The 27,055-nt window shown below is 38.1% G+C and overlaps 1 protein-coding gene across 19 annotated transcripts in view; it reads right to left on the bottom strand.

Moving 5' to 3' along the window:
- LRR (capping protein regulator and myosin 1 linker 1 leucine rich repeat protein) overlaps positions 1-27,055 on the bottom strand; it is a 241,654-nt gene that overhangs the window by 187,565 nt on the left and 27,034 nt on the right. For 12 of the 19 annotated variants that reach the window (XR_012413403.1, XR_012413404.1, XR_012413405.1 and 9 more), the window contains exon 1: positions 1,086-1,560. The exons of the other annotated variants lie outside the window; for them this stretch is intronic. Coding sequence is in view for 8 of the 12 variants with exons in the window: in XM_073991993.1 (XP_073848094.1) it covers positions 1,086-1,179 (94 nt within the window). In the remaining 4 variants the exon portion in view is untranslated. Of the gene's footprint in view, positions 1-1,085; positions 1,561-27,055 lie in introns of those variants that run through there. 19 annotated transcript variants of the gene reach the window in all.

Genomic DNA, 27,055 nt, shown 5'->3' with positions numbered 1-27,055 from the left:
CGAATTGGAAGAATTCCACACCGAATATAACATTTATTAACTAATGTTTTGAATGCTCGAATTCCACAACAATTTTGTGTATGTACATCAGACATTAGTTTATACAAAAATTGTATTTTCATCCATAAAAATTATTGATTTGACTGGTTTTGATATTAATATGAGCTTCATTGATTAAAAAGTCTTACATAACTATGCCTACCACACCCACAAAGACATTGTGCAATGAAGGCTTTCAAAATATTAAACCTTTCATTTTTGTTCGGTGTACCGTTAGGCCAATTTTTTGTACAAAACGAAATTATTGTTTTATTTCCTGTCTACTACCTGTAGACAACAATCCTACCGATTTATAAGGTGGAAATGGCTAATACGAAACTATTTCCCAGACAATTCCCTCGTAAAGGACACAAAGAAGTGGGATAAAACCCAATTTAAGGGTAAATAAGCGCCGACTATGGAACGACAATCACAGGGTATCCTTCAGAGCGTCGTAGAGGGGATGAGAGGAAGCCAAAACTGTGGCTTTAGATCCCAAAAATAAAATAAATTCGTCAAATTATGGGCAAATTTTGGAAAACCTTAGGTATGCCCTAATTATCAAACTTAGACTCAATAATATGTACCAATGAAGGACATTTGATACTAAAAATTAAACAAAGTAACCGATTTCTAAAATACATAACGATATATTCACATATTGTGTACGAAAATTACCTTAAAGTAACCTTAACTTATATCGTTCTTAATTATGTGGCCAGGTCGATTTATGACTATTTTAATAAATCACGGTTTCTTTCGTATAAACGAGGGAGAATTAAAACATGTTTTGGCTTTATTTGAAAGTGCTTACCGTGTACTTTATTCACAAATTTTGTTCCATATAAATATTCAAATATTTGGAACGTAGCAAGTCAAATACTTTTTAATACGATGTCGTTCTTAATTATATGGCCGCCACTGTATGTATTGCAAAATATTCGTAATTACAAAAGCAATAGAAATGAAAATTTGACACCTAACAGAGCATATTTTAGGCATTATATTTCTCGTTACATCAGAAATAAAAAACTGCAATTCGTTACCTCGATCTTTGTTCTTGGTTGTATCCAAGACTTGAAACTCAATAATGCGTTGCAAATAATCACTGATGTGATTCATCAATTCGTTTGTATACATTTTCAAGTTTTTTTGTTGTTTTGTTTGGTTTCAGCTTCTGTTCAACTGCTAATGTTTATTTAAATTTTTGTTTTGATTTGAATATTCTGTTTCACACACCCACGCGCACTCACAACAGTCATGTGTATGTGAGCTTATGTTGTAAGTCCGTCTTAAGAGTTTAGCAAAAAAACGAACGAACACACGCCACTTTAAGTTTTAGAAATGATAGCTTTATTTGTTAATGGGGCTCTTTTTTCGTATTATTTTTACAATCAAATTTTCGAATTCAATTTTTTCACATTGTCTGTTTTCGTAGAAGGTTTGTGGTTGAGCGTGCCCGACAGCAGATGCCTTCAAGCCACAAGTGTTTGCGCGCTGCGTTACAATCAGTGACTAATTGCGGCCACCATAACACCCCATTCTCAAAATGGTTTTAGTGGTGGTAGTAATGGAGAATATGAATGAATAAGTTGTGTGTACTGCTGAGGGGTACCCTACAATGTATGCGGGTAATATTAGACAAATTATAAGGTTTGCTTTCATTTATTAATTAAAATGTAAATTTAATTAAAACTAAATTGAGGAATAATAATAAATTCAACAAAACTTAAATATGCCGCTATGACTGCTAATAAGAGACACTAGGGTGGGTCAACGACCGAAAGACGTATACATCTGTATAAATAAAAATCGAATGTCGTTCGATGGTAATTGCATCAGTTGACAATTGGACAATTTTTTTGTAAATGTTGGTCATGGTCCTACTTATTTCTTTACGGTAAGAAAAATTGACCAGGCCCCCTTTTTTCGATTTATCTAAAATCAGAAAACGGCTACACCGATTGGCTAATTCCTTTTTTAGATCTTCATAGTAATCCAATTTAAGTTTTAATTTAATTGTTCCACAAACATCCCAGATGGGACAAGGGAGACTTCTCTCATATCAATGAGTTCACGCCGATTCATATTAGCTCAATGATATGGGACCTACTTTTTATTGCCGAGTCCGAACGGCGTGTCTAACGACACCACTTGTAGAGAAGTTTTTCAAGGCTTAAATACTCAGGAAATGTCGCCAGCATTACTGAGGGGGAGTTTTGCCACCGTTGAAAATTTGATGTTGCTTGACCTGGGATTCGAACCGCAGACCTTCTGAGTGCAAGGCGGACGTGCTAACCATTACTGAAAGAAAAATTGACACCGCCCTTGCGCCCACTGTTTATACCCTCAACCTTTAGGCCAGCGACAACTATAGAAATACAACCAAAACGAAACGAGCAACAACCAAGTGATGTTTTTTGTTTGTTTTTGTTCACGCACAGTGTACGTAAGGGAGAAAAGCAAATGCAAAGACAACTCAGTGGGATCGTTGAGTAACTGTCTTTGCAAAGAAGAGCATCTCTGCTTTAGGCTAAAGAAGGTACTTTGATACGACCAAGAAAGCATTTAGACCCCAAGTAGGTATGGTCGAAATCTATTTCAGACAATTTGCAGTCGATTTTGCAATTTCCATCCGACTGTCCTTCTGTCTGGCTGGTGCGCTCGATAGCTCCCGAACGAAGTAACCGATCGGGTTCAAAATCCGGCATTCGTAATATTTTGTCTAAACTTAGTTTAAATTAGAAGATGGGTCATATCGGTCCAATACTTCCGGTACCTCCCCCATAGAAGTTCAAATTTTTTCGCTAAAATGGTGCCCACGATAACTATCGATGGGACTAACCGATTTGGTTCACTTTTGGTTTCGGAAAAAGTGAAGTTTAAGACCTCCTCTCGGATCGTTTTGAATTTTTTCAGCATATTGTCCTTGCAGCCCCCTTGACGAAACCAACTAAACTGGCAAATCCGCAAAATAACTCTCGCAGCGGGGTTCTGGTAGGTCCAAACTTTGCACATCGTATTATTTCATCTAGACATGTATTAGGTTGGAATATGGACCATATATATCGATCCCGTCCTTCGGGTACCACCCACACAACATTGGAAAAAGAACAGTCGAACAGCTCATTTTGGATCGTTTTGAATTTTTTCCAAAAAGTTTTTCGGTGGCACATCCATACTTCTTGAGATCTCTCAAATCTAAAAAAAAAACCTGTCTGCGCCAACTTAACTGGGTAGTACCTTAAGTAACCCTCGAAAGTAGAAACCGATTTGCTCCATACGTAGACACCGTTTCGTTCCTTACATCCTAGAATTATGTCCGAATATCGACTATATCGGACCACTCTTTCGGGTTTAAGGACTCGTCTGGGATGTAATGAGTGATTGCAACCAAAGCCGTAGCATACATTTCTTGACTATGAATTGTCTTTATATATTTCTTTAACTATACTCATTCATAATTGTTTGCTGGGTAATCTTAGTATCTACATTTTTCATCATCATGATCTTCATCACCCCAGCAATTCATCGATACCACCTCCCACCTTATTCTGAGTTATGCTTTGCTCTACCCTCTTTTCGATATTATCTATTATTAACTCATTCTTCTCTTATCACACGTATGTGACACCCTCAAACTTTCACATGTGTGGGTGCACACAACACGGCAAGCTTACGTACACTCTCGACTGCATGGTAAGTCAGGCTTGTCATAGCCTAGTGGATAAGAAGCCGATCTCCGATGCCAGAGACTCAGGTTCGCACCCAGGTCCGCGCAAAGTTTTTTGTCCGATTTGATTTTTTTTTATTTTTTTTCCTCTTTTGTTCTTTTTGCTTTGGTAAATCCGAGTATGTGGGGTAGAAATACGATCATAGAATATACTCCAGATCACTAACAGTACATGTTTCAATTTCGAGTGTTCCGTTTATAGTTAATCAATTTGAGAATGTAGGAAGAGGTGAGATTCTATTGTGCCTGCTCTCCAGGTACATGAGAGGGCTAAAGGTATACAAAGCAAAATGCAAATGATCTTTTTCTTTGTGGCTTTGTAACGATACAGATCATGAGATTTTTGTGAACATTCGAATAATAGTTCAAGTTTGATTATATATTATTATAAAACACCTTGATTTAATCATTAATTATCTGATTAATCAGACAACAAAATATAAATCAAACCACAAATTGAAAAGTAACTAAAGTCCTTCTCGTCAAATCGGTCGAAATTTTCACAAATCAAATAAAAGTGATTTTGACGATGATTTTGTAAAATCGAAATTGCCACAAATATAACCCCGCTTGTCGAACGCAAACACAAGTGTTTGACATATACCACACCAAAAATTTGTTTAAAAAGCAATCAGCATAAAAATAAGCACAGGTAAAATAAAATTTGGCAGAATTCTTTTTATTCGGAAAGTGAATTTGGTTATTTCTTCCATCCATAGCCCTCTTGTAGTCTTTGTTGGCTATCTTTCTGCCATTTTTGTGAACGCTTATGGTGCAGGAGGAGGGCTGCGCTATTGTAAGATCAACTTTACCAATCTTCTTGATTCCAAAGCAAATTCTTGTGCTTGTGAAGGAATAAAACCCAATCGACATATGTACATACGACTTTCAGTGGAAAGGCCAAATATCCAGAGCTGGTTGTGAATTTAGAGAAAGTGACAGAAATAATCAGCCATAACCAACTTCGCCCAAATACATCTTTATTAATCCTCTATACCGGCATTGTGTGAAAATACTCTACTCATCGAAATCATACCTCGGAAAAGAAGTTCCTGTCTAGATTATCTTCTACATTAATCAGTTTAACTAGAATAAGGAATATCAAATCACAAAAACACCATAAAACACACAACAAGGATTTCGAATTACGTAACATACATGAAGCATAATTTAATCATTTTGTCCAGGTATCCACATTCCGTCCATAAGGAGATCATCGAGGCCTCGGCGTTCGTCAAAAAAAAGGACTGAAGATAGTGGTAAGTCATAGAAAGTATTGTATGCTCCAATTTTGGGAGAAATTATTATGCTTACCTATGTTAATTACATAATTTGAAATCCCCAAACAATTAATCATAATCTTGGTGTAAATCAGCTTATAAATTGGTATTTAGTTTCCACTTTATATAGCTTTCACATTATTTTTATATTTTTGTATTTGCACTGTTACATATGAATAGATCATCAAAGATATATTGAAGTCATATTTTACTCCGAGATTTTTTATCATAATAACAAATGCATGAATTCTAATCATATCTTCTCAAACATTTTCTTAAAAATATAAACCGTCAGTTTTTCTGCTCATAGGGGTGTTTTTTCCTGAAACCTCCATTTTGTAACCTGTAGTCAATTCTACACTCATTTAAATGCACATCATTATCTGCAAATTGGAGTAAAATAAGACTTGTTAATTATCATTAACATCCATTGAGTGTACCACTAAGTTTCAGTACATACGTTGCATTCTGATTCACTTTTCTATTAGAGCATAATTATACAGATATCAAACATGTTCTATCAAACTAGTTTGATTATACCCAAATAAATTTAAAGTAGCTTTGTAAATGAAATTTACAGTAGGTTTTATTATATTAAATAAATGAATTCTGTTGTCAGATCTGATCTTAAAATGAATCTGTAAAGTTTTGATTTTATGGCTATGATGTAGGAGTAGAACGAAGTACCATTGCGGATAAGGGGGTCTTTGCTAAAACATACGTGCCAAGAAGACCAAGGATGGGAAGGGTCAAGAGGCCACAGATTCCAAAACACCAGGAATCTTTCATTGTTTTGTAGTAGAAAACGGTAAATAATGCAATCTGTTTCCAATAGTTGGGGTTATTATTTCTGTTCAACCTCATTATGAGTTGTTGTTGTTTTTTTGTCATAATATAGTTTCAGTTTATGGGAGTCTATATACAAATACTTTGTTTATGTTGAGGGTAGGTGCTAGAACGTCAAGGGGACACGAACCCCCCAACTGACTGAAGCTAGCTTATTATGGCTCCCAGTCCTTTTGGCGTCTAGAGAACTGTTTTGATTTCTAGCTACTTCCCTACTTCTCATACAATGAGGTAATTAGGTGTTACCTAGTTAACCGAAGTTGTACATTACATAAATAAATGGCGCCTGGCGTGGGGCTTAAGTGACTTTAAAAATTTGGTATACATATTGTTTTCGATATTTTTTATCTGAAGACAAATATGAGCTTGAGTTTTTTTTTTTTTTGGTTCAGTAATCGTTTAACCAAATTTTATCCCAAGATTACCTGATTTTCAGATTTCTTGTAGAGCCCTAATAGACAATAGACCGGTGATATAAATAGAGTTCTTTTTTAGAAACGGTGGTAAGGTGTCATTTGTTCGGTTTGAACTACGTATTTGAATAGTTATTGGACTTCTACGGATATGCTATTATCTGATTGTGTCGGATAGTAGACCTGGAAACTATCCAATAACCTTTTCAATACGAGATCAAATCGACCGAAGGGCGTTTTATTATTCGTTCGTGATTATTTCAGTATGGGTTGCTCATTCTTTGACTAAGCTACGAGCCTCCTATTTAATAGTGGATTCACTTTATCTCAGCAAGTTGCGTCATAAAGTCCCTAGATAATAGTTCAGATTAAAGAAGATAATCGGCAGGCTTGTTTGTCAAAGTATCATCAATGCTTACCAGAAATATTCACACCATAGCCCAATTATAGTTATTAAATTGTTTGTCGTTTTCTCTATATTATCGTTCTACTCCATTAATACATCATCACATAGCCATATGGAAAATATATGTTAATACTTATCTTTTGATTATTTCAACGTTTTTTGGAACGGTATTGAAAAATTTTACAAAGGAAATACAAATTTTCTTTTGCGTCTACTCATAATTTTTTTTTTTTTAATTTTGTGGAAATTAAACTAAGGTTTAAAAATGACTCAACGTAGTCCCCCTCCTTCTTTGCTAGGTTTTTCTTTAGGAGCACATTCCATTGCTTCTGCTGAGGATAAATGTAGTGTTTGCGAAGAAGTTATACAGTTTGATTCTCAAGAATGTTATTCTATTAAAACGTGTGGTCATAAGTTTCATCGCACTTGTGTTGAGCAGGCGTTGTCTACATCGGCTGAATGCCCACACTGTAAATTACCATGTCAGCTAGCAGACTTGCGAAAACACCATAGTGCTACGGACATAAACGAAAATACTTTGGTGGAGACCGCCACCCAAACAACCAACTTTCAAAAGCTTAAGGCAATAGCAAATAGAGGCAAGGGTAGAGGAGCGCAGGCAAGTCGACCTATAACACGAAATTTCAGTAAAGCACTTTCTACAGAAATTTTTGACTTCAATACTACTTCTCAAACAAACCCAGATAGCTTGATGGACATAATTGAACCTTATTCTCCGGTGGGGAATAACAATAATCCGCCTCAAAACAATCCAGGGAATAATAATCCCAAATCTTCATCTAAAAATTCAACCAAAATTGACTATGCCAAAATCAATGACATGATTGAAAAAAATATTGCAAAATTTTTTGAAAATTTAAATCTACAATCTTATACTGAAACAAATGGTCCACAACCAGGAGTTCAAGATCCACAATTTCTTATAAACAATAATCACAATAATCAACAGTTTAACAGTCGTAGACAGAGTTGTAGCCAAATTGACCAAATGATCTCTTCAAGGCCAGAGAAGTTGACTGCAATCATCCAAAATTGGAACGTCAAGTTTGACGGCTCCAGTACTGGACTTACAGTCGAAGAATTTCTCTATCGCATAAAATCATTGACTCAAGAACATTTTGAGAATAATTTCTCTATTATATGCAAAAACCTCCCCGTCCTGTTAACAGGAAAAGCTAGAGAGTGGTATTGGAGGTACCACAAACAGACAGACTCCATAGAATGGTCCTCTTTTTGCGCTGCTTTGAAATGCCAATTCAAAGACATGCGATCAAGTTTCGAAATTAAGGAGGAAATAAGAAATCGCAAGATGAGATCAGGAGAAAATTTTGAATCCTTTTATGATTCCGTCTGCTCTATTGTGGACAGGTTAGAACATCCTTTGCCTGAGGAAGAACTCGTAGAGATTTTGGTCAGAAATCTAAGACCAGAAATCCGCCATGAGCTGTTGTATGTCCCAGTCTTTACCATTGCTCATTTACGGAATCTGGTTCAACGACGAGAAAAGTTGTTTGCAGAGGAGTCTTATAGAAAAAATGTCGCAATAAAATCACAATCGAACCCAAATGCAGCTTTTAGGCGAAACATAGCTGAAATCGATAGTTCTGAAGAATTAAATACTGATTCCAATGGCCAAGTTTTCGTTGACGCAGTCAACCACAATTCAAATCCACCTAAATGTTGGAACTGCGACCAGTCTGGACATTTCTGGGACGATTGTGTGCAACCTCGCACAGTTTTTTGTTATGGTTGCGGCACAAAAAAGGTATATAAACCACAATGTGTGCGCTGTGCCGAAAAAAAGTTAGGACTTGCAAAAAACTTCTCACGCCCCAATCAACCCCAGAAACAACCATAACTCGTACTGAATCCACTAATACAAATTTACATGGCGATTCACCACCCCTCATAACTATTTTAAAACGACCTGAACCAATTGTTAATGACTCAGCCAAAATATTATGGCCCATTCGTCCTTATCATGAGCGATATAAGGAATATTTAAATAAACGTGACAAAATTTTTCAAATAAACAGTATTCAAAATATCCCTAGGCAAAGACCAAAACGTTCGACGCTTCGGTTAAGATCGTACTTCAAGAGACGAAAACTAACCAGCAAACTTATTATCTCATCCATTGTAAATAATACCAACGACAAAAGGTATTACGCCCGAATTAAATTCCTAAAATACAGTGAGTGTGGTCTCCTGGATACTGGGGCAAATGTCTCCTGTATAGGGTCTAATTTAGCACTAGAAGATTTCTCGGACCTTGAACAATATGTGCCTAGCAAGTCAGGTGTTAAGACAGCTGATGGTACTATACAAAAAACACTAGGATTTTTAGATGTTGAGGTTACTTTTCGTAATGAGACTCGGCGGTTAAAAATGCTCATCGTTCCTTCCATAACCCAGAGGGTCATATTGGGTTTAGACTTTTGGAGAGCATTCAATCTCGCTCCTGATCTGTTTGAACCAGCAATTGTTTCCGATCCATCAGCCTTTCAGAATCCACAAACTGACTACTTACAATTTCCAAATTCAGAACTATGTAATATTTCTAAATCAGAAATTTCAACCAAGACCCAAAAATTTCCTCTGACTGTCCATCAGCAGAACCAACTCAACTGTATAGTTGAGCTTTTTCCAAACTTTTCAAAACAGGGCTTAGGGCGAACTAAACTAATTGAACATGAGATAGACGTTGGGGACGCAAAACCCATTAAGCAGCGATTCTATCCAGTTTCTCCCGCTGTTGAGAACTTAATGTTCCAAGAAATTGATAGAATGCTTGCGTTAGGGGTTATTGAACCATCGTCATCTCCATGGAGTTCCCCAATGCGTTTGGTTTTAAAGCCAAACAAGGTCAGACTTTGTCTTGATGCTCGTCGGCTTAATCAAGTCACAGCAAAAGATGCTTACCCACTTCCCAGCATCGAGGGTATATTCGCTCGTTTGCCCAAAGCCCACGTAATTACCAAACTTGACTTGAAAGATGCCTATTGGCAAATTGGATTATGTGAGAAGTCAAAACCTTTAACGGCGTTTACTATACCAGGTCGGCCGTTGTACCAGTTCACGGTAATGCCTTTTGGTCTGTGCACTGCACCGCAGACCATGTGCCGTTTAATGGACCAAATAATACCGCCAGACCTTAAGCATTGCGTGTTCGGGTACCTCGACGACCTGGTCATCATAACCGAAGATTTTTCCTCTCATATATCCATCCTTGCCAGAATAGCACAAGAATTCAGAAACGCCAACCTGACTCTAAACATAGAGAAGTGTCAGTTCTGTGTAACACAGGTGAAATATTTAGGCTATGTCATCGGCCATGGTGGCATACAGACAGATCCCGATAAGGTCGAATCGGTTGCACGATGGCCTGTACCAAAAACCATCAAGCAAGTTCGTGGATTCTTGGGACTAGCTGGTTGGTACAGACGCTTCATTGAAAACTTCTCTTCACTTACATTTCCAATTACGGAAACATTGTCCACAAGGAAAAAGTTTATCTGGACTCCGGAAGCAAATGCCGCTTTCGAAGAAGTGAAGAAGCGTCTGACCACCGCTCCCGTTCTTGCCAATCCCGACTTTAGGAAAAAGTTCTACCTGCACTGCGATGCATCGGATTTTGGTATTGGTGCAGTCCTTGTGCAACTTGATGATAAGGGGGAAGAACGACCGATAGCCTTCATGTCAAAGAAGCTAAATACCTCCCAACGCAACTACAGCGTAACGGAAAGGGAATGTCTGGCTGCCATCGAGGCTATTAAGAGATTCCGATGTTACCTGGAGCTTCAGGACTTCGAGGTCATTACGGATCATTCCTCCTTAAGGTGGCTTATGAGTCAACCAGACCTGACTGGCAGGCTGGCCAGATGGGTTTTTAAGCTCCAGCCATATCGGTTTACCATAAGTCACCGTAAGGGGAAGGATCACGTAGTGCCCGATGCCTTGTCCCGCATTCCCTCCGAGGAAGTATCTGTCTTGGAGCTCACAGAGCCGGAAATAGATCTCAATTCCCCATGTTTTGAAGAATCGGATTATACAGCCCTAAAATCCAAAATTTTGGAGAATAGCTCGAAGTATCCGGACCTTAAAATAGTCGACAAATTCATTTACATACGCACCGAGCACTACTCTGGCGATATTCACCAAGAAGAGAGTGCTTGGAAACTATGGATACCAAAAAATCTTCGCCTAACCATTATATCTCGTTTCCATAGCTCGCCAACAGCAGCCCACGGGGGCATGTATAAAACCGTCGAACTGATTCGTCGAAACTTTTATTGGCCAGGTCTACTGACCGATGTGCGAAATTTTGTAAGAGACTGTGAGGTTTGTAAGGTTACAAAACCTCCTAATATGATATTGAAACCAGAGATGGGTAATCAAATTCATACCACAAGACCCTTCCAACGACTATATGTCGATTTCCTGGGACCATACCCTAGGTCCAAGAATGGTCACATTGGCCTTTTTATTGTGTTAGATCACCTAACAAAGTATCATTGGTTGTGCCCACTGCGAAATTTCAATTCTACATGTGTTCAAAAATTCCTTTTGGAACAAATTTTTCACGTTTACGGTGTACCAGAGTATTTAGTAAGTGATAACGGCTCACAATTTAAAGCCCATGCATTTAATGTTTTTCTGACCAAACTTGGAATAAAACATATTTATACGGCGTTGTACAGTCCCCAATCCAACGCCTCGGAGAGGGTCAACCGTTCTATTATCTCTGGTATTCGTTCGTATTTAAAACAAGACCACAAAATGTGGGATGAACACATTTCTGAAATAAGCTGTGCCCTCAGGAACTCAGTTCATCAAACCATAAAATACTCTCCTTATTTCGCAACTTTCGGCTTAAATATGATAACGCATGGAGATTCCTATAAATTACTGCGAAATGTTAGCCTTTTGGATGAGCCCACAGTTCGGTTAAATCGAGAAGATCAGCTTTCACTGATCAGGAGAGATCTGCGGAAAAACATATCCGAAGCTTACAACACAAACAGGCAACATTATAATTTGCGTACGAGGCCCAATTCATATACCGTCGGTCAAATTGTATATCGTAGAAATTTTTCTCAGAGCAATGCATCAAAAAATTATAATGCCAAGCTCTCCCCACTGTTTGTTAAGGCCACTGTTCAGTCAAAAATCGGCAACCATTATTATATTCTGAAAGATGTGGATGGAAACTCTTCTGGCACGTATCATGCAAAAGACATTCGTCCTAAATTATAGATCGTTAATTGTATACGCCGGTTAATATTATCATCCAAGGAATTAATATTACCCGGTTTGTAATGAGTGATTGCAACCAAAGCCGTAGCATACATTTCTTGACTATGAATTGTCTTTATATATTTCTTTAACTATACTCATTCATAATTGTTTGCTGGGTAATCTTAGTATCTACATTTTTCATCATCATGATCTTCATCACCCCAGCAATTCATCGATACCACCTCCCACCTTATTCTGAGTTATGCTTTGCTCTACCCTCTTTTCGATATTATCTATTATTAACTCATTCTTCTCTTATCACACGTATGTGACACCCTCAAACTTTCACATGTGTGGGTGCACACAACACGGCAAGCTTACGTACACTCTCGACTGCATGGTAAGTCAGGCTTGTCATAGCCTAGTGGATAAGAAGCCGATCTCCGATGCCAGAGACTCAGGTTCGCACCCAGGTCCGCGCAAAGTTTTTTGTCCGATTTGATTTTTTTTTATTTTTTTTCCTCTTTTGTTCTTTTTGCTTTGGTAAATCCGAGTATGTGGGGTAGAAATACGATCATAGAATATACTCCAGATCACTAACAGTACATGTTTCAATTTCGAGTGTTCCGTTTATAGTTAATCAATTTGAGAATGTAGGAAGAGGTGAGATTCTATTGTGCCTGCTCTCCAGGTACATGAGAGGGCTAAAGGTATACAAAGCAAAATGCAAATGATCTTTTTCTTTGTGGCTTTGTAACGATACAGATCATGAGATTTTTGTGAACATTCGAATAATAGTTCAAGTTTGATTATATATTATTATAAAACACCTTGATTTAATCATTAATTATCTGATTAATCAGACAACAAAATATAAATCAAACCACAAATTGAAAAGTAACTAAAGTCCTTCTCGTCAAATCGGTCGAAATTTTCACAAATCAAATAAAAGTGATTTTGACGATGATTTTGTAAAATCGAAATTGCCACAAATATAACCCCGCTTGTCGAACGCAAACACAAGTGTTTGACATATACCACACCAAAAATTTGTTTAAAAAGCAATCAGCATAAAAATAAGCACAGGTAAAATAAAATTTGGCAGAATTCTTTTTATTCGGAAAGTGAATTTGGTTATTTCTTCCATCCATAGCCCTCTTGTAGTCTTTGTTGGCTATCTTTCTGCCATTTTTGTGAACGCTTATGGTGCAGGAGGAGGGCTGCGCTATTGTAAGATCAACTTTACCAATCTTCTTGATTCCAAAGCAAATTCTTGTGCTTGTGAAGGAATAAAACCCAATCGACATATGTACATACGACTTTCAGTGGAAAGGCCAAATATCCAGAGCTGGTTGTGAATTTAGAGAAAGTGACAGAAATAATCAGCCATAACCAACTTCGCCCAAATACATCTTTATTAATCCTCTATACCGGCATTGTGTGAAAATACTCTACTCATCGAAATCATACCTCGGAAAAGAAGTTCCTGTCTAGATTATCTTCTACATTAATCAGTTTAACTAGAATAAGGAATATCAAATCACAAAAACACCATAAAACACACAACAAGGATTTCGAATTACGTAACATACATGAAGCATAATTTAATCATTTTGTCCAGGTATCCACATTCCGTCCATAAGGAGATCATCGAGGCCTCGGCGTTCGTCAAAAAAAAGGACTGAAGATAGTGGTAAGTCATAGAAAGTATTGTATGCTCCAATTTTGGGAGAAATTATTATGCTTACCTATGTTAATTACATAATTTGAAATCCCCAAACAATTAATCATAATCTTGGTGTAAATCAGCTTATAAATTGGTATTTAGTTTCCACTTTATATAGCTTTCACATTATTTTTATATTTTTGTATTTGCACTGTTACATATGAATAGATCATCAAAGATATATTGAAGTCATATTTTACTCCGAGATTTTTTATCATAATAACAAATGCATGAATTCTAATCATATCTTCTCAAACATTTTCTTAAAAATATAAACCGTCAGTTTTTCTGCTCATAGGGGTGTTTTTTCCTGAAACCTCCATTTTGTAACCTGTAGTCAATTCTACACTCATTTAAATGCACATCATTATCTGCAAATTGGAGTAAAATAAGACTTGTTAATTATCATTAACATCCATTGAGTGTACCACTAAGTTTCAGTACATACGTTGCATTCTGATTCACTTTTCTATTAGAGCATAATTATACAGATATCAAACATGTTCTATCAAACTAGTTTGATTATACCCAAATAAATTTAAAGTAGCTTTGTAAATGAAATTTACAGTAGGTTTTATTATATTAAATAAATGAATTCTGTTGTCAGATCTGATCTTAAAATGAATCTGTAAAGTTTTGATTTTATGGCTATGATGTAGGAGTAGAACGAAGTACCATTGCGGATAAGGGGGTCTTTGCTAAAACATACGTGCCAAGAAGACCAAGGATGGGAAGGGTCAAGAGGCCACAGATTCCAAAACACCAGGAATCTTTCATTGTTTTGTAGTAGAAAACGGTAAATAATGCAATCTGTTTCCAATAGTTGGGGTTATTATTTCTGTTCAACCTCATTATGAGTTGTTGTTGTTTTTTTGTCATAATATAGTTTCAGTTTATGGGAGTCTATATACAAATACTTTGTTTATGTTGAGGGTAGGTGCTAGAACGTCAAGGGGACACGAACCCCCCAACTGACTGAAGCTAGCTTATTATGGCTCCCAGTCCTTTTGGCGTCTAGAGAACTGTTTTGATTTCTAGCTACTTCCCTACTTCTCATACAATGAGGTAATTAGGTGTTACCTAGTTAACCGAAGTTGTACATTACAGGGACTGTCTTTTAATTTTTTGGCACATGTTGGCGATTCCATACTTCCTAAGGAATTGACCCAAAAACTCAAAAAAAAAACCCTATAGACGTCAAATGTATTGTGTTTGCTTCATTTCTTTAGGTTCGAGGCTGAGGGTATATCTCTGCCGGCGCAGCTGACTGATACTTTCTTTCTTGTTTTGTATACATATACCTAAAACCGCAGAACGCCTGGGCCGGAGTATATAAAAGTACATGTTTGTTTGTTCGGTATAGACTTTAAAACGCTAAACCGATTTTTTGATATTTTCATGGATGGCCGGTCCCCAGTGAAAACAGGCTTCATATGTTGTTGAATTTCAGAGGTGGCGGGGGAATCTCCCCAATGACACATTTTTTATTTTTAAAAATGCAGTATTTGCCGAAATAACTATTGTATAGGTTTGAAATTGATTTGCGAAACAGTTGTGATGGTGATATCTCCGACCTTACTTATTTGGGCCCTAAAGGACCGACCACGCTCACTGTTTTAAATATATTATATCAATAAAACTACCGAGGGATTGTCATGAAATTTGCAGACAATTTTCAAAGTTTTCCCATGGTGAAAATAGATAAAATATTTTGATGAATTTCCGTGGAGGGCGGGGTAACTCCGCTGTGTATTTTTTAAAACGCTATATTTTTTGAAAAATTATGGACGTATCGGCTTAAAAATTAATTTTCTAAAAGTGACGGTTCTGAGATACACCTAAGGGCATCTTTGTAGCCAAAAGACCGACTACGCTCCCAGTGAAAATAGGCTACCTATTTGTTGAATTTGGGAGGGGGCGGGAACCCCCCTATGAAAAAATTACTAATGTATCGGTTTAAAGTTAATTCGCGAGACAATGGTGGCTCTGTCTCCGACCTTACGTACTTATTTAGAGTCTAAAGCCCTACCACGCCCACTTTTTTAAATATGTAATATCAACAAAACTACTGAACGGATTTTCATGCAATTTTCAGACGATGTTCAAAGTTGTGCCATGGGGAAAATATAATCTATATTTTACCTTCCCTGTCTCTATTTTTTAAAACTCGATATTTTTAAAAAACTTTGGACCTATCGGCTTGAATATTATTTTGCCAAAAATAAAATGGTGGTTGCATCCCCGAATCTATGTACTTCTTTGGAGCATAAAGACCTAAGCACGCCCACTTTTTAAAATATGTTACATATCCAAAACTACTCAAACATTTTGCAGAACCTGTTCAAGGTTTGCTCGTAGTAATGCATATTTTTATGAATTTCGGAGGAGGTTCATACAATTTTATGAAGATAGGCTACATATTTTGTTATTTCGGAGGGGCGGAGCAACACTCATATAATCTATTTTTAAAAAACACAATATTTGCAAAATTTACGAATGTATCGGGTTGAATATTAATTTGCGAGACAATGGTGGTTGTGTCTCAGACCTTGCGTACTTATTTAGGGTCTAAAAAACCAGGCCGCGACCACTTTTTTTAAATATATTATATCTTCAAAAATACTTGGCAATGTTCAAAGTTGTCCCATATTTTGATGAATTTCTAATGGACGGATGTACTCATTCCTAGTGCCCTATTTTTCTGAGGAGGTGGGTACCTTCTCCAGATCCTTTTTTAAACGTTTTATATGCAAAATTGATGACCATGTTGGTTTGAGCATTCTTTTTGGAAGACAATGGTGGTTGTGCCTCCGACCCTAGGTACATATTTAAGGGCAAAATACCGCCAACTTTTTTAAATATTTTATATCTCCAAAACTACTGAACCGTCTTCTGAAATTTTCAGAAAATGTTTAGTGATGCCCTGTAGTGAAAATAAGCTATACGGTATTCGATGGTAAAATTAGGTCAAAATATTGAAAGGTGTGGGCGCGGCGTGCTCGCAATTTTGGAAAATATGTAATTTTTGCAAATTTTGTGGAGAAAGAAATAGTTATTTCTCGGAAACTGTAACAGATATTGAGTTCATTGTTTTTTAGGTAGGATTTTTGTCTTTAAGAACTGTTGCGATAAATTACCGCAGCGTTTACACGAAGTGTGCTAATTTTTAGTGAAATTCCAACTTTAGCAGACTAGAACTTTTAGGGAACAGCTTGGAACGAAATGCAATTTTCGCAAATTGATGCCCGAGAGTGTCCTCTTTCAGCCCACATATAATTTTGCACCAGTCCCGTTAGGCCCGTTTAACACTTTTTTAAACTTTTTGAAATTATAGATTAAAAATGTATGGTTTTCCCACCGTTTCCCATATGAATTACAGCTTTTTTACAGAAATGGGCATTTTTTTTAATACATGAGTTTTTATAAGAGTTATATGAGTTTTATGAAAAGCCAAATAGAATTTTTTTAATATTGGAAAAAAATAAATTTTTGTATTTTTATGGTTGTTTTATTCGTGTTGGACCCTTTTTCAACTTTGACCTTCGAATTCGAATCATGTTATCTGTCGAAAAAAAATTATGAAAATATGTATGTCTATACGTTCAAAAGTTACAGACTTTTGACCAGAAAAGAACGATTCCGAACCACTGTGCGGCGGCCCCAATTGGATGGTGCGCCATACAAAGATTTAAGTTTATCGATGCACTCTTTTCGTGATAATCCACGTCGAAAATTTTCCCCATTTCGATAGGAAGCAAAAAACTTAAAATAAACCTAAAAGTGTGAACTTTGACCGCGATTTATTTAAAAGACACTCCAGCGATTTTTTTCTTGTTTTTGGATTTTTTCATCTATGAACATTGCTGTTTCAGAATCCACAGAAACTTTCCAGGTGTAAGCGGTTTTTTAAAGCTAGTTAAGGCGCACCGTACATGACATTAGAGAATTCTTGTAGAGAATTTTCACAGCTACAATATTTTCTCCAATCCCATTTCGATAGGACTTGCAGTTTCCAAGCAAAATCGTGAAAACCTAAAAAACCCCAAAAATTTCAAATTGAATCGTGATTTATTTAAAAAGCGCTCCGGCGATTTTTTTGGTTTGTTGATTTTTCTCATCTATGAACATTGTAGTTTCAGAATCCGCAAAAACGTCCCATCTGTAAGCACCTTCAATTTAAATTTGGTTCAAGAGCACCGTGATTGTCAAATTCAGTATTTATTACGTTTTCTAGTTTATATTAATATTATCTAAATATGAATATATTTTATCAATGTGAACATTCGAAACGTTGGTCCAATCATGTCATTGGTCCCATTAACAATATGTATGATCACATCAACATAAGTTAGGATCAAAATTTGTGTATGTAGAATATATTTTGATCTCCCGTATTTGTTTCAATCTTCATCATTAACACCATCAATTTAGATTTATAGAAGTTGCATTTCTCCATTATCGCTACAAAAAGCGCTTTATTTCAAACATTTGGGAATGATTAAATGTGCAGGTTTCTGCGCTATCTTTTGCTTCGAATCCCACATATGCGACCGAACCATTAAAAATTTAGAGCACCGCACAAAAGTCGTTATGACCGACCACCTAAAAGTAAATTCGTATCTTATATTTGTTTATTCCGCTTGTTTTTACTGCTTCTTTCAATCAACCTTTATCAGTAAAGAGAAAGAGAGCGGCGAGCTAATGAAAAACAAATAAATACAAAACAGAGAAAATTGGAAAACAAAATTTTTAACGTGTTTTTATTGTTATTACGTTTTTTTTTCTTCTGATAACAACAGTTTGACTCAGAATATTTTGTTTTCTTAAGTGGTTAAGCGCAAAAGATGTTAACAAACAGATGGTATTAAACAATAAATTTTAAAGTCAATATGGAATAAATTAAAAAATCTTTATATTAATATATAAATATTAATAAAATTGTAAAGTTATTAAATGAAAATTATAATATAAATTTTGGTTATAAAAAATATCCATTAGTTAGGTAAGATTACATATTAGCCTCTTATATAGGTGAATTTTTTATTTGTTGTCATTGTTTGTATGTGGGCAAATGTAAAAAAAACAAAAAACAAATGATAAGAACAAATGGAATGAAATATGAATGGGGGAATTCCTTAGGGAAGTTTTAATATCGGTTATGGCAAGGTAACTGTTATACTCTTTTCAAATTGCCGTCAACTGACTGTTATACGTTATCATAACGCAGAAAGTGGTCAAATGAAGGTTATCACCGTGGGCTGAAATTATTAAAAGGGCATTTACCAGAAAAAATTGTTCATTGCGGGTTCTTCGGTACCGGATTGACCCGGAACCACACATCACCAGTATTTCGACCAGCGGCCGCGACCACAGTGTGCATATGTTTGTATTTGTACCGTTTTTCTGTGTTGGGAGCGACATATCCAGACTCAGGATTATTTCGGTCCGTGCGGGAGGAGGAAAACCATTAATCCATGCGGGAGGAGGAAAACCATTAATTCATCACATCCATTTCAACCACACTCAAATTCGGTGATATGCAATAGATATATAGCGGGACTACGTTGATGCATGCCGCGTGCACACAGCCCTCAGTTCCCTAACAAGAACCACGCTGCACTTAACACCGGCCGTTGTTGTTCTAATCCCTGAAAATGCATCCTTTTTACAATTTAATTGGAATGGACTCCGCGGTAAGATCGAGGAAATAATGGACTTCATGAGTCGGAAGAATATCAGGGTCGCGGCGGCGTAGGAAACCAAGCTCAACAACAACTGCAGTTTACAGCGTTGTGATGCTTATAACGTACTGAGAAAGGATCGCACCAGAGGTGTGGGTTTAGCTTTACTATTCCAGCAGTCTGCTCAATACAGACCTATCTCGTTTGAGCTTTGCTCTAATGACCCGTACATTGAATGTATGTGGGTAGCAGTCAGTTGTGGAACTGCCGAGGTAGAGTTGCTGAACGTCAACATCCCGCGGATAAATATCTGTATTTTTAGGTTGTCTTGGGGCACTTTAATGCGCATCATAAATCGTGGCATTCGGTCCTCGGAAACGACGTTTGTTAATGAGGACGCCCCTACCAGAATTAGCGGAGAGTGCCACAGTTCACCCGACATAACCATCCTGTCACCTGGTCTGATGTTCGGCTAGCAGAACGGACGTTCCGAGACATCATCACTGCTGCAGCGACCCCAGAGTCAAGGAACTGACACTGGAAATTAACAGGATGATCGGTGGGCATAAGCGGAACAAGTGGATAAAGAGTTGCTACACTGGAGCCGGAATAAGTGAATTGAGGGCTACGGTTAATTCACTCACGAACCCTGGAAGGAAGATAGGACCTCGTTCTTGTTTCCTAGGTTACGTCGACTGATCAGAAGAGGTGCGCAAGTTATTTTAATCGACAGTTTGTCGATCACCACGGAAGTGGCAGGGCAAAGAGAAGAGTTCTACATCGCACAAGATAACTCCCTGCAAGGATAAACTACCACAATTTACAATAGATAATGCTGAGATTTCATCAGGAACGCTAAGTCATCCGAAACGTTAGGCCATGATTGAATCTCCGTGGTAACGCTGAAACAGCTGTATGTGTCAGGAGTCAAGCATCTCACTAAAATTTTCTACCTGTCGCTAGCCACCCACATCGTTCCCAAAGTCTGTAAAATGGGTAGGGTGGTCCCTCTACTGAAGCCAGACAAGGATGCCAGTAAAAATTCGTAAAGATCGATCTCACTTTTGTAGCCCATAGCAAAGACTCCTCAGCATGGGTTTCGTAAGCAGCACAGAACGACAATAGCGCTGCAAGTCATCTCCATACATATTTCTCGAGGACTCAACCAGAACTAGCGGTGTGATAGAACAGTGATACTGGCACTTGACTTATCAGAAGCCTTCGATACCGTCAGGTACTCCACACTGTTTAAAAATTTGGAACAAACAACCCTCCGGCCAAGTTTGAAACGTTGGATAATCAACTATATGTGTGGACGCCAGTCGTGCATGGAATTCGGGAACAAGAAGACCAAGTCCCGTAGAGTGAAACAGGGAGTTACCCAAGGTGGAGTAATATCTCCGGAACTGTTTAAACACTACCTCTCCTGTATTCCGTCCTCTCCAGATTGATATCGTGACGTATGCAGATGATTGTACAATCTTGGTGTCAGGTACCTTCCCTGAAATCCTATTTGACTGATCTTAGCACCTTCAAATAGTTTAACCTCTACCTCTACTGTATTCCGCCCCTCCAGATTGATATCGTAACGTATGCGGGTAATTGTGCGATATTGGTGTCAAGTACCTTCCAAGATGTTATTTGACTGATCTTACCACCATTTATCACGCGAGGAATGTGCAAATACTTACTTACTTTACTTACTTAGCTGGCCTTTTACAGAACATTTGTTCCATAAGCCGAACTAAGAAAAAATCTCCAATCCTCTCTGTTTGCTGCTGTATTTTCCCAATCTGGGATATGTAGCTTTGTGATATCTCGTTTTACTTGTTCGCTCCAACGAAGCTTTGGCCTTCCAGATCTGCGAGAACCTCCATGCGGCCCGTATTTATACGCCTTTTTAGCGGGTTCATCATCACTCATTCTTATAACATGGCCTAGCCATCGCAATCGTTGTATCTCGATTCGTTCAACTATATTGATGTCATTGTATAGTTGATACAGCTCGATGTTCATACGACGCCGATATTCGCCGTCAACACAGATTGGCCCGTAGATCTTTCGAAGAATTTTTCTCTCAAACACACAAAGCACTGCCTTATCTGCTTGAGCAAGTACCCATGCTTCGGAACCATACATTAGCACGGGTAGTATCAGTGTTTTGAACAGTGTTATTTTTGTTTGACGAGAGGTGGCTTTATTCCTAAACTGCTTACTCAGCCCAAAGTAGCATCTGTTAGCCAACACTATCCTTCTTCGTATTTCACAACTGATGTTATTTGTTGTGTTTATGGCGGTGCCGAGGTAGACGAAGTCCTTTACTACCTCAAAATTATAGGTACCAACATTCACAGATGGTGCGGTGTTTATGGACATATTACGCGTCGATACCATCAACTTGGTTTTTACGCCGTTTACTGCCAGACCAACTTTAGCAGATTCTCTTTCGACTTTTGCAAAGGTGTTAGTTACTTCCTTTACCGATCGACCCATGATGTCAATGTCGTCGGCATAAGCCAGTAACATGTGGCTGTTCGTGTATATCGTTCCATTTCTTTTGACCTTCGCGTCTCGTATGACCTTTTCCAGCATGATGTTGAATAGATCACACGACAGGCCGTCTCCTTGTCTGAAACCTCTTTTGGTAGTAAACTCTTCGGAGAGGTTCTTTCCAATTTTAACTGGGGATCTCGTCTCAGTTAATGTCATTCTACAAAGTCGAATGAGCTTTGCAGGAATACCAAAATCAGACATGGCTTGGAACACCTTTGAACGTATAGGGCTGTCGAATGCTGCTTTATAATCGACGAAAAGATGGAAGGTGTCGATCTGCATTTCTTGGGTCTTTTCCAGGATTTGTCTCAAGGTAAATATCTGGTCAATGGTGGATTTGCCAGGTCTAAAGCCGCACTGATAGGGTCCAATAATTTCATTGACCATAGGCTTTAGTCTCTCACACAATATGCCAGATACTATTTTATATGCAATAGGGAGCAGACTTATGCCCCTATAATTGGAGCACACAGTCTTATCACCCTTCTTGTGGGCTGGACATAGGATGCTCACGTTCCAATCGTCGGGTACGCGTTCTTCCTGCCAGATGGTGCTAACTAGCTGATGAATACACCTTATCAGCGTGTCGCCTCCGGTTTTGAACAGCTCGGCTGGTAGGCCATCTGCTCCTGCCGCCTTATTATTCTTCAGCCGGTTTATTGCTGTCCTTACCTCATCTTGGCTGGGCGGTATACATTCAATACCATCATCTGGGATTGGATCTCTGGTATCTTCGCCGTCTTCACTGCTATCGGATACCAACAGTTTGGAAAAATGTTCTTTCCATATCCTGAGCACACTATCTGTATCAGTTACCAAATTACCTTGTTGATCTCTACAGGAGGATATTCCTGTACCAAAGCCATCAGTTTGATGCTTCACTCTTTGGTAGAATTTTCGGACTTCGTTCTGTCTCCTGTACATCTCCATTTGTTCACACTCCCTCTTTTCCATTTCTCTCTTTTTCCTGCGGAAAAGACGTTTCTCCTCTCTCCTTTTCTCCCGATACCACTATCGTGCGCTACGCGTTGCTACTGATTAAGTAGCCCTATATGCCGCATTTTTTTCTTCGGTAGCAGTACGGCACTCCTGGTCATACCACGGATTCTTTGGTGGAGGTCTCTGGTATCCAAGTACTGATTTTGCGGCTGTTTGCATGGAGTAGGCAATATTTTGCCATTGTGCTGATATGTTATCGGGACAAGAAGCGCTATCATAAAGCAATTGGGTCAGTTGAGTGGAATATGCTGTGGCTATCTGTTGTGTTTGCAGCTTGGCGATGTCCAACTTTCGTGTTGTGTCTGTCCGTGCTTTATTTGCAACGTTTAGACGGGTACGAATCTATGTTTGCTCCTCGGAACGATCGTACATCCAACACGCTCGATGAATGTCTTCCATCTATCACAACGTGATCAATTTGATTTATTGTTCTTTGGTCTGTGCCCTTATGAATATCGAGATGCTTAAATCTGGTACTGCTAACTACCATGTTTTTTGCCGCTGCGAAGTCTATCAGCCTCATTCCATTGTCTGATGTTTCACTATGTAGACTGAATTTCCCAACTGTTTGTCCAAAGATATTCTCCTTTCCAATTTTGGCATTAAAATCGCCTAGAACAATTTTAATGTCATGGGCAGGACAACGGTCATATGTTTCTTCTAAGCTCTCGTAGAATATATCTTTGGTCTGTTCGTCCTTGTCTTCGGTTGGGGCATGGGCGCAGATAAAGCTGATGTTGAAGAATTTTGCTTTAAATCGAATTGTAGCAAGTCTTTCATTCACTGGGGTGAAGCTGGAGACCAGATGTTTTAACCTCCGACAAACTACAAAACCGCAACCAAACTCATGCTTTGTGTCATGGCAGCTATAATACAGTGCGTCACCTTTAGGTGTTGTTGCGACGCCTTTCCCAATCCAACGTATTTCCTGTATGGCAGTAATATCGGTCTTGTACTTTTCAAGTACGTCTGCCAATGCGAAGACTGCACCTTCTCTATAAAGAGTGCGAACATTCCAGGTGCAGATTCGCAGATCATGGTCCTTAAAACGTTTGCGGGGTTCGTCAACTTTAGAGGGGTTTGTTTTCCTTTTCTTTCGTTTTTTCATAGTAGGTTGTTTTTTTCTAGGGGAGGGTTACTAACCCGACGCCCAAACCCAAGTTTTTAACGTTCTTATGGGTGAACGCGCGGCACATGTTAGCTCACTACCTTTAACGGGTGTTAAAGGCAGTTCCCCAGGTGACACCACGGGGAGGTCAGTGTCCACTTGAGATGAAAGAGGGACCAAGATAAATCCTGGGCTTTGCCATGTTAAAACCGGTCAGGACCGTTCCTTGGTATCTTCCATCCCCTACGTCACCCGGAATGTGCAAATATCCGCCAATAAATCTACGGCTAATCTGTTCACCACTTGGATGGCAGAGTTGAATGTCATGGTCGATGGTTGTAGAATACCCCAAAATTCTAGGGGTCCCATTCGACAGCATGCCACAGCTATTTGCGACAAGCTGAGATGTAGCAACAAGGTCCTCAAGTCCCTAGCCCGCAGCATTTGGGGTTCAGATAAAGAAACCTTGTTGACCAAATATAACGCTACAATTCGGTCTGTGGTAAGATATGCGGCGGCAGTATTGTCCGCGAATATAAGTGAAACTAGCTGGAAAGATATTCAAACCTGACCATCTAGATGAGGAGAAAAAGATTATTCCAATACAGCAACAGAATGGTATGCTCTCGTTGCGGTACTTGCCCGGGTGTTACCGTAAGAGTCATCCTAATCACCATATGGTGGATAGGACCTCCTACCCAGGCATGCCAGAAGGAATCTTCAAAATCTCGAAAGAGAGGTCCAGCGTTACAAGAGAGAACCCCTACATCAAGAAGCATATCAAACAGGTTTAAATAGCATTCAAATGGATGCAGTCGCAGATTCCATAAAAAACTATCATGTGAACCCGCAACTCGGAAAACATCCCTCATCTTTCAATTTTGGTTCAACTAAGTTCGGGATCGTGCAGCCGCACATTAGTTCAGGAATCGATTTTCCTGGCCAAAACACCAATATTTTGTCGTCACCGATTGTTGATTTCTTTATGGGATTCGATAGTAAACATATTGAAACTATGGAAACCAAAAAGTTAGGCCAAAATATTGGAAGGTGTGGGCGTGGCGTCATTTTTGCAAATTTCTGGAGAAAGAAATAGCAGTTTTAACTTTCACCTTGAATTTCTGTACAACTACTAGACCGAATTCGTATGTTTTTAATGCATTGGAAGGCTGATTATGTTATCTGTCGAACAAAAAAATATGAAAATATCTCTATCAGTTCCAAAGTTACAGAGTTTTGACCAGGAAAAAACTATTCTGAACCACTGTGAGCCGTTTGAATTCCTATAGGGAAAGGATTAATGATACCGTGCAAAATATCTGCCCAGCATGCGGGTCTGGGCACGACACACTGCACCTGTTCAACTTGCCCTGCCAAACCTACTCAATTAACTCCAGTAGATCTTTGGTTACATCGCAGGTGAAACAGGTGAGGTTTTTTTTATCGAATCACTTTATATGTAAGATTTTATCTAATCTATATAAATAAAAATCAAATGTCGTTCGTTGGTAATTGCAATAATTGAGAACGGCTGGACCGATTTGGATAATTATTTTTTTGAAATGTTCGTCATAACCCAACTTAGGGTTTTATACAAAGGAAATTTGACCAAGCCCAATTTTACGCCCACTTTTTCAATTTTAATATTTTCAACAAAAACTATTGAACCAAATTTCCTGCAATTGTCAGGGAATGTACAGGGATGATCTCCGGTGAAAATAGGCTACAAATGTAGTTTCGGAGGTGGCGGGGTACAACCCCTATACCATATATATTTTTTTAAATGCTATATTTACAATAATTACGAATGTATCAGTTTGGAAATTAATTTGCGAGACAATTGTGCTTGTGTGTCTGACCTTACCTACTTTTTTAGGACCCAAAGACTTGACCACGCCCACTTTTTAAAATATGTTACATATACTACACCACTTTTTCCTGAAATTTTCGGGGAATATGCAGGGATGACATCTGCATATTTTCTTGAATTTGGAAGGGGTCGGGGTACTTCCCATTGCCATATTTAAAAAACGCCATATCATTATGAAAAAAAATCAAATGCCGTCATAACCCAGCTTAAGTTTTTGTGAAAGAAAATTTTACCGCGCCTACTTTTTTCCATTTTCAATTTAATTTTTTTCTGCAAAAACTACTGAACCGATTTTCCAGAAATTGTCAGAGAATGTGCAGGGATGGCCCTTGAAAAGAGGCTACATATTTTATTGAATTCCAGAGGGGGTGGGGTACCTCCCCTATGCGACATTTAAAAAAGGCTATATTTGCAAAAATTGCGCATGTACCGGTTAAAAAATATACGGATTAATTTACAATCTAGGTATATCATTGGGGCCTAAAGTCCCGACCACTCCTTTTTTAAATATGTCATAACTCCAATACTACTGAAGGGATTTCCATGTATAGGTCAAACTTATGATTATATCGGGTTCAGCATAAATTTTGAGAGGCAATGGGGTTGTGTGTACCCTAGGTACATATTTGGAGCCAAAATACCGGACCACACCCACTTTTTTAGATATGTTATATCATGAAAACTGATGACCACGTTCACTCTTTTCAATACATTATTCTTTGAAAACTACTGCACCTAGTTTCAGAAAATGTTCAGGAATGTTCCGTGGTCTAAAATGCTATATACCTGTAGACGAATTTCGTGAGCCTATTATTTTATAATCGCTATATTCGCTATACTTATGAGTGCATCGGCTTGCAAATTAATTTTCGGTTGTTGCGCCTCCGACCAAGAAAAACGATATATTTACAAATTTCCTTAAATGGTGATGTTCAACAGTCCATCAGCCATGAAAAACTAGAACATATAAATCTCAATAAGCGGAAGAATTCGGGCGAAAAAATCCGACAAAGTCCGTAAGAGAAAAGAAAGGTTATAGACAAAATCTGTTGATAAGTTTAAAATCCTCCTCGGTTTGACAATGGACCGAAGAAGTGAGGAAGAAAATACCTATTTTTTAATTGTCAAGCATAAAGTCCATA

This window comes from Musca autumnalis, unplaced genomic scaffold (assembly GCF_047663935.1).
Source record: "Musca autumnalis isolate F117 unplaced genomic scaffold, ASM4766393v1 scaffold_5, whole genome shotgun sequence".
Lineage (NCBI taxonomy): Eukaryota > Metazoa > Arthropoda > Insecta > Diptera > Muscidae > Musca > Musca autumnalis.
This window is presented reverse-complemented; position numbering and strand designations above follow the sequence as displayed.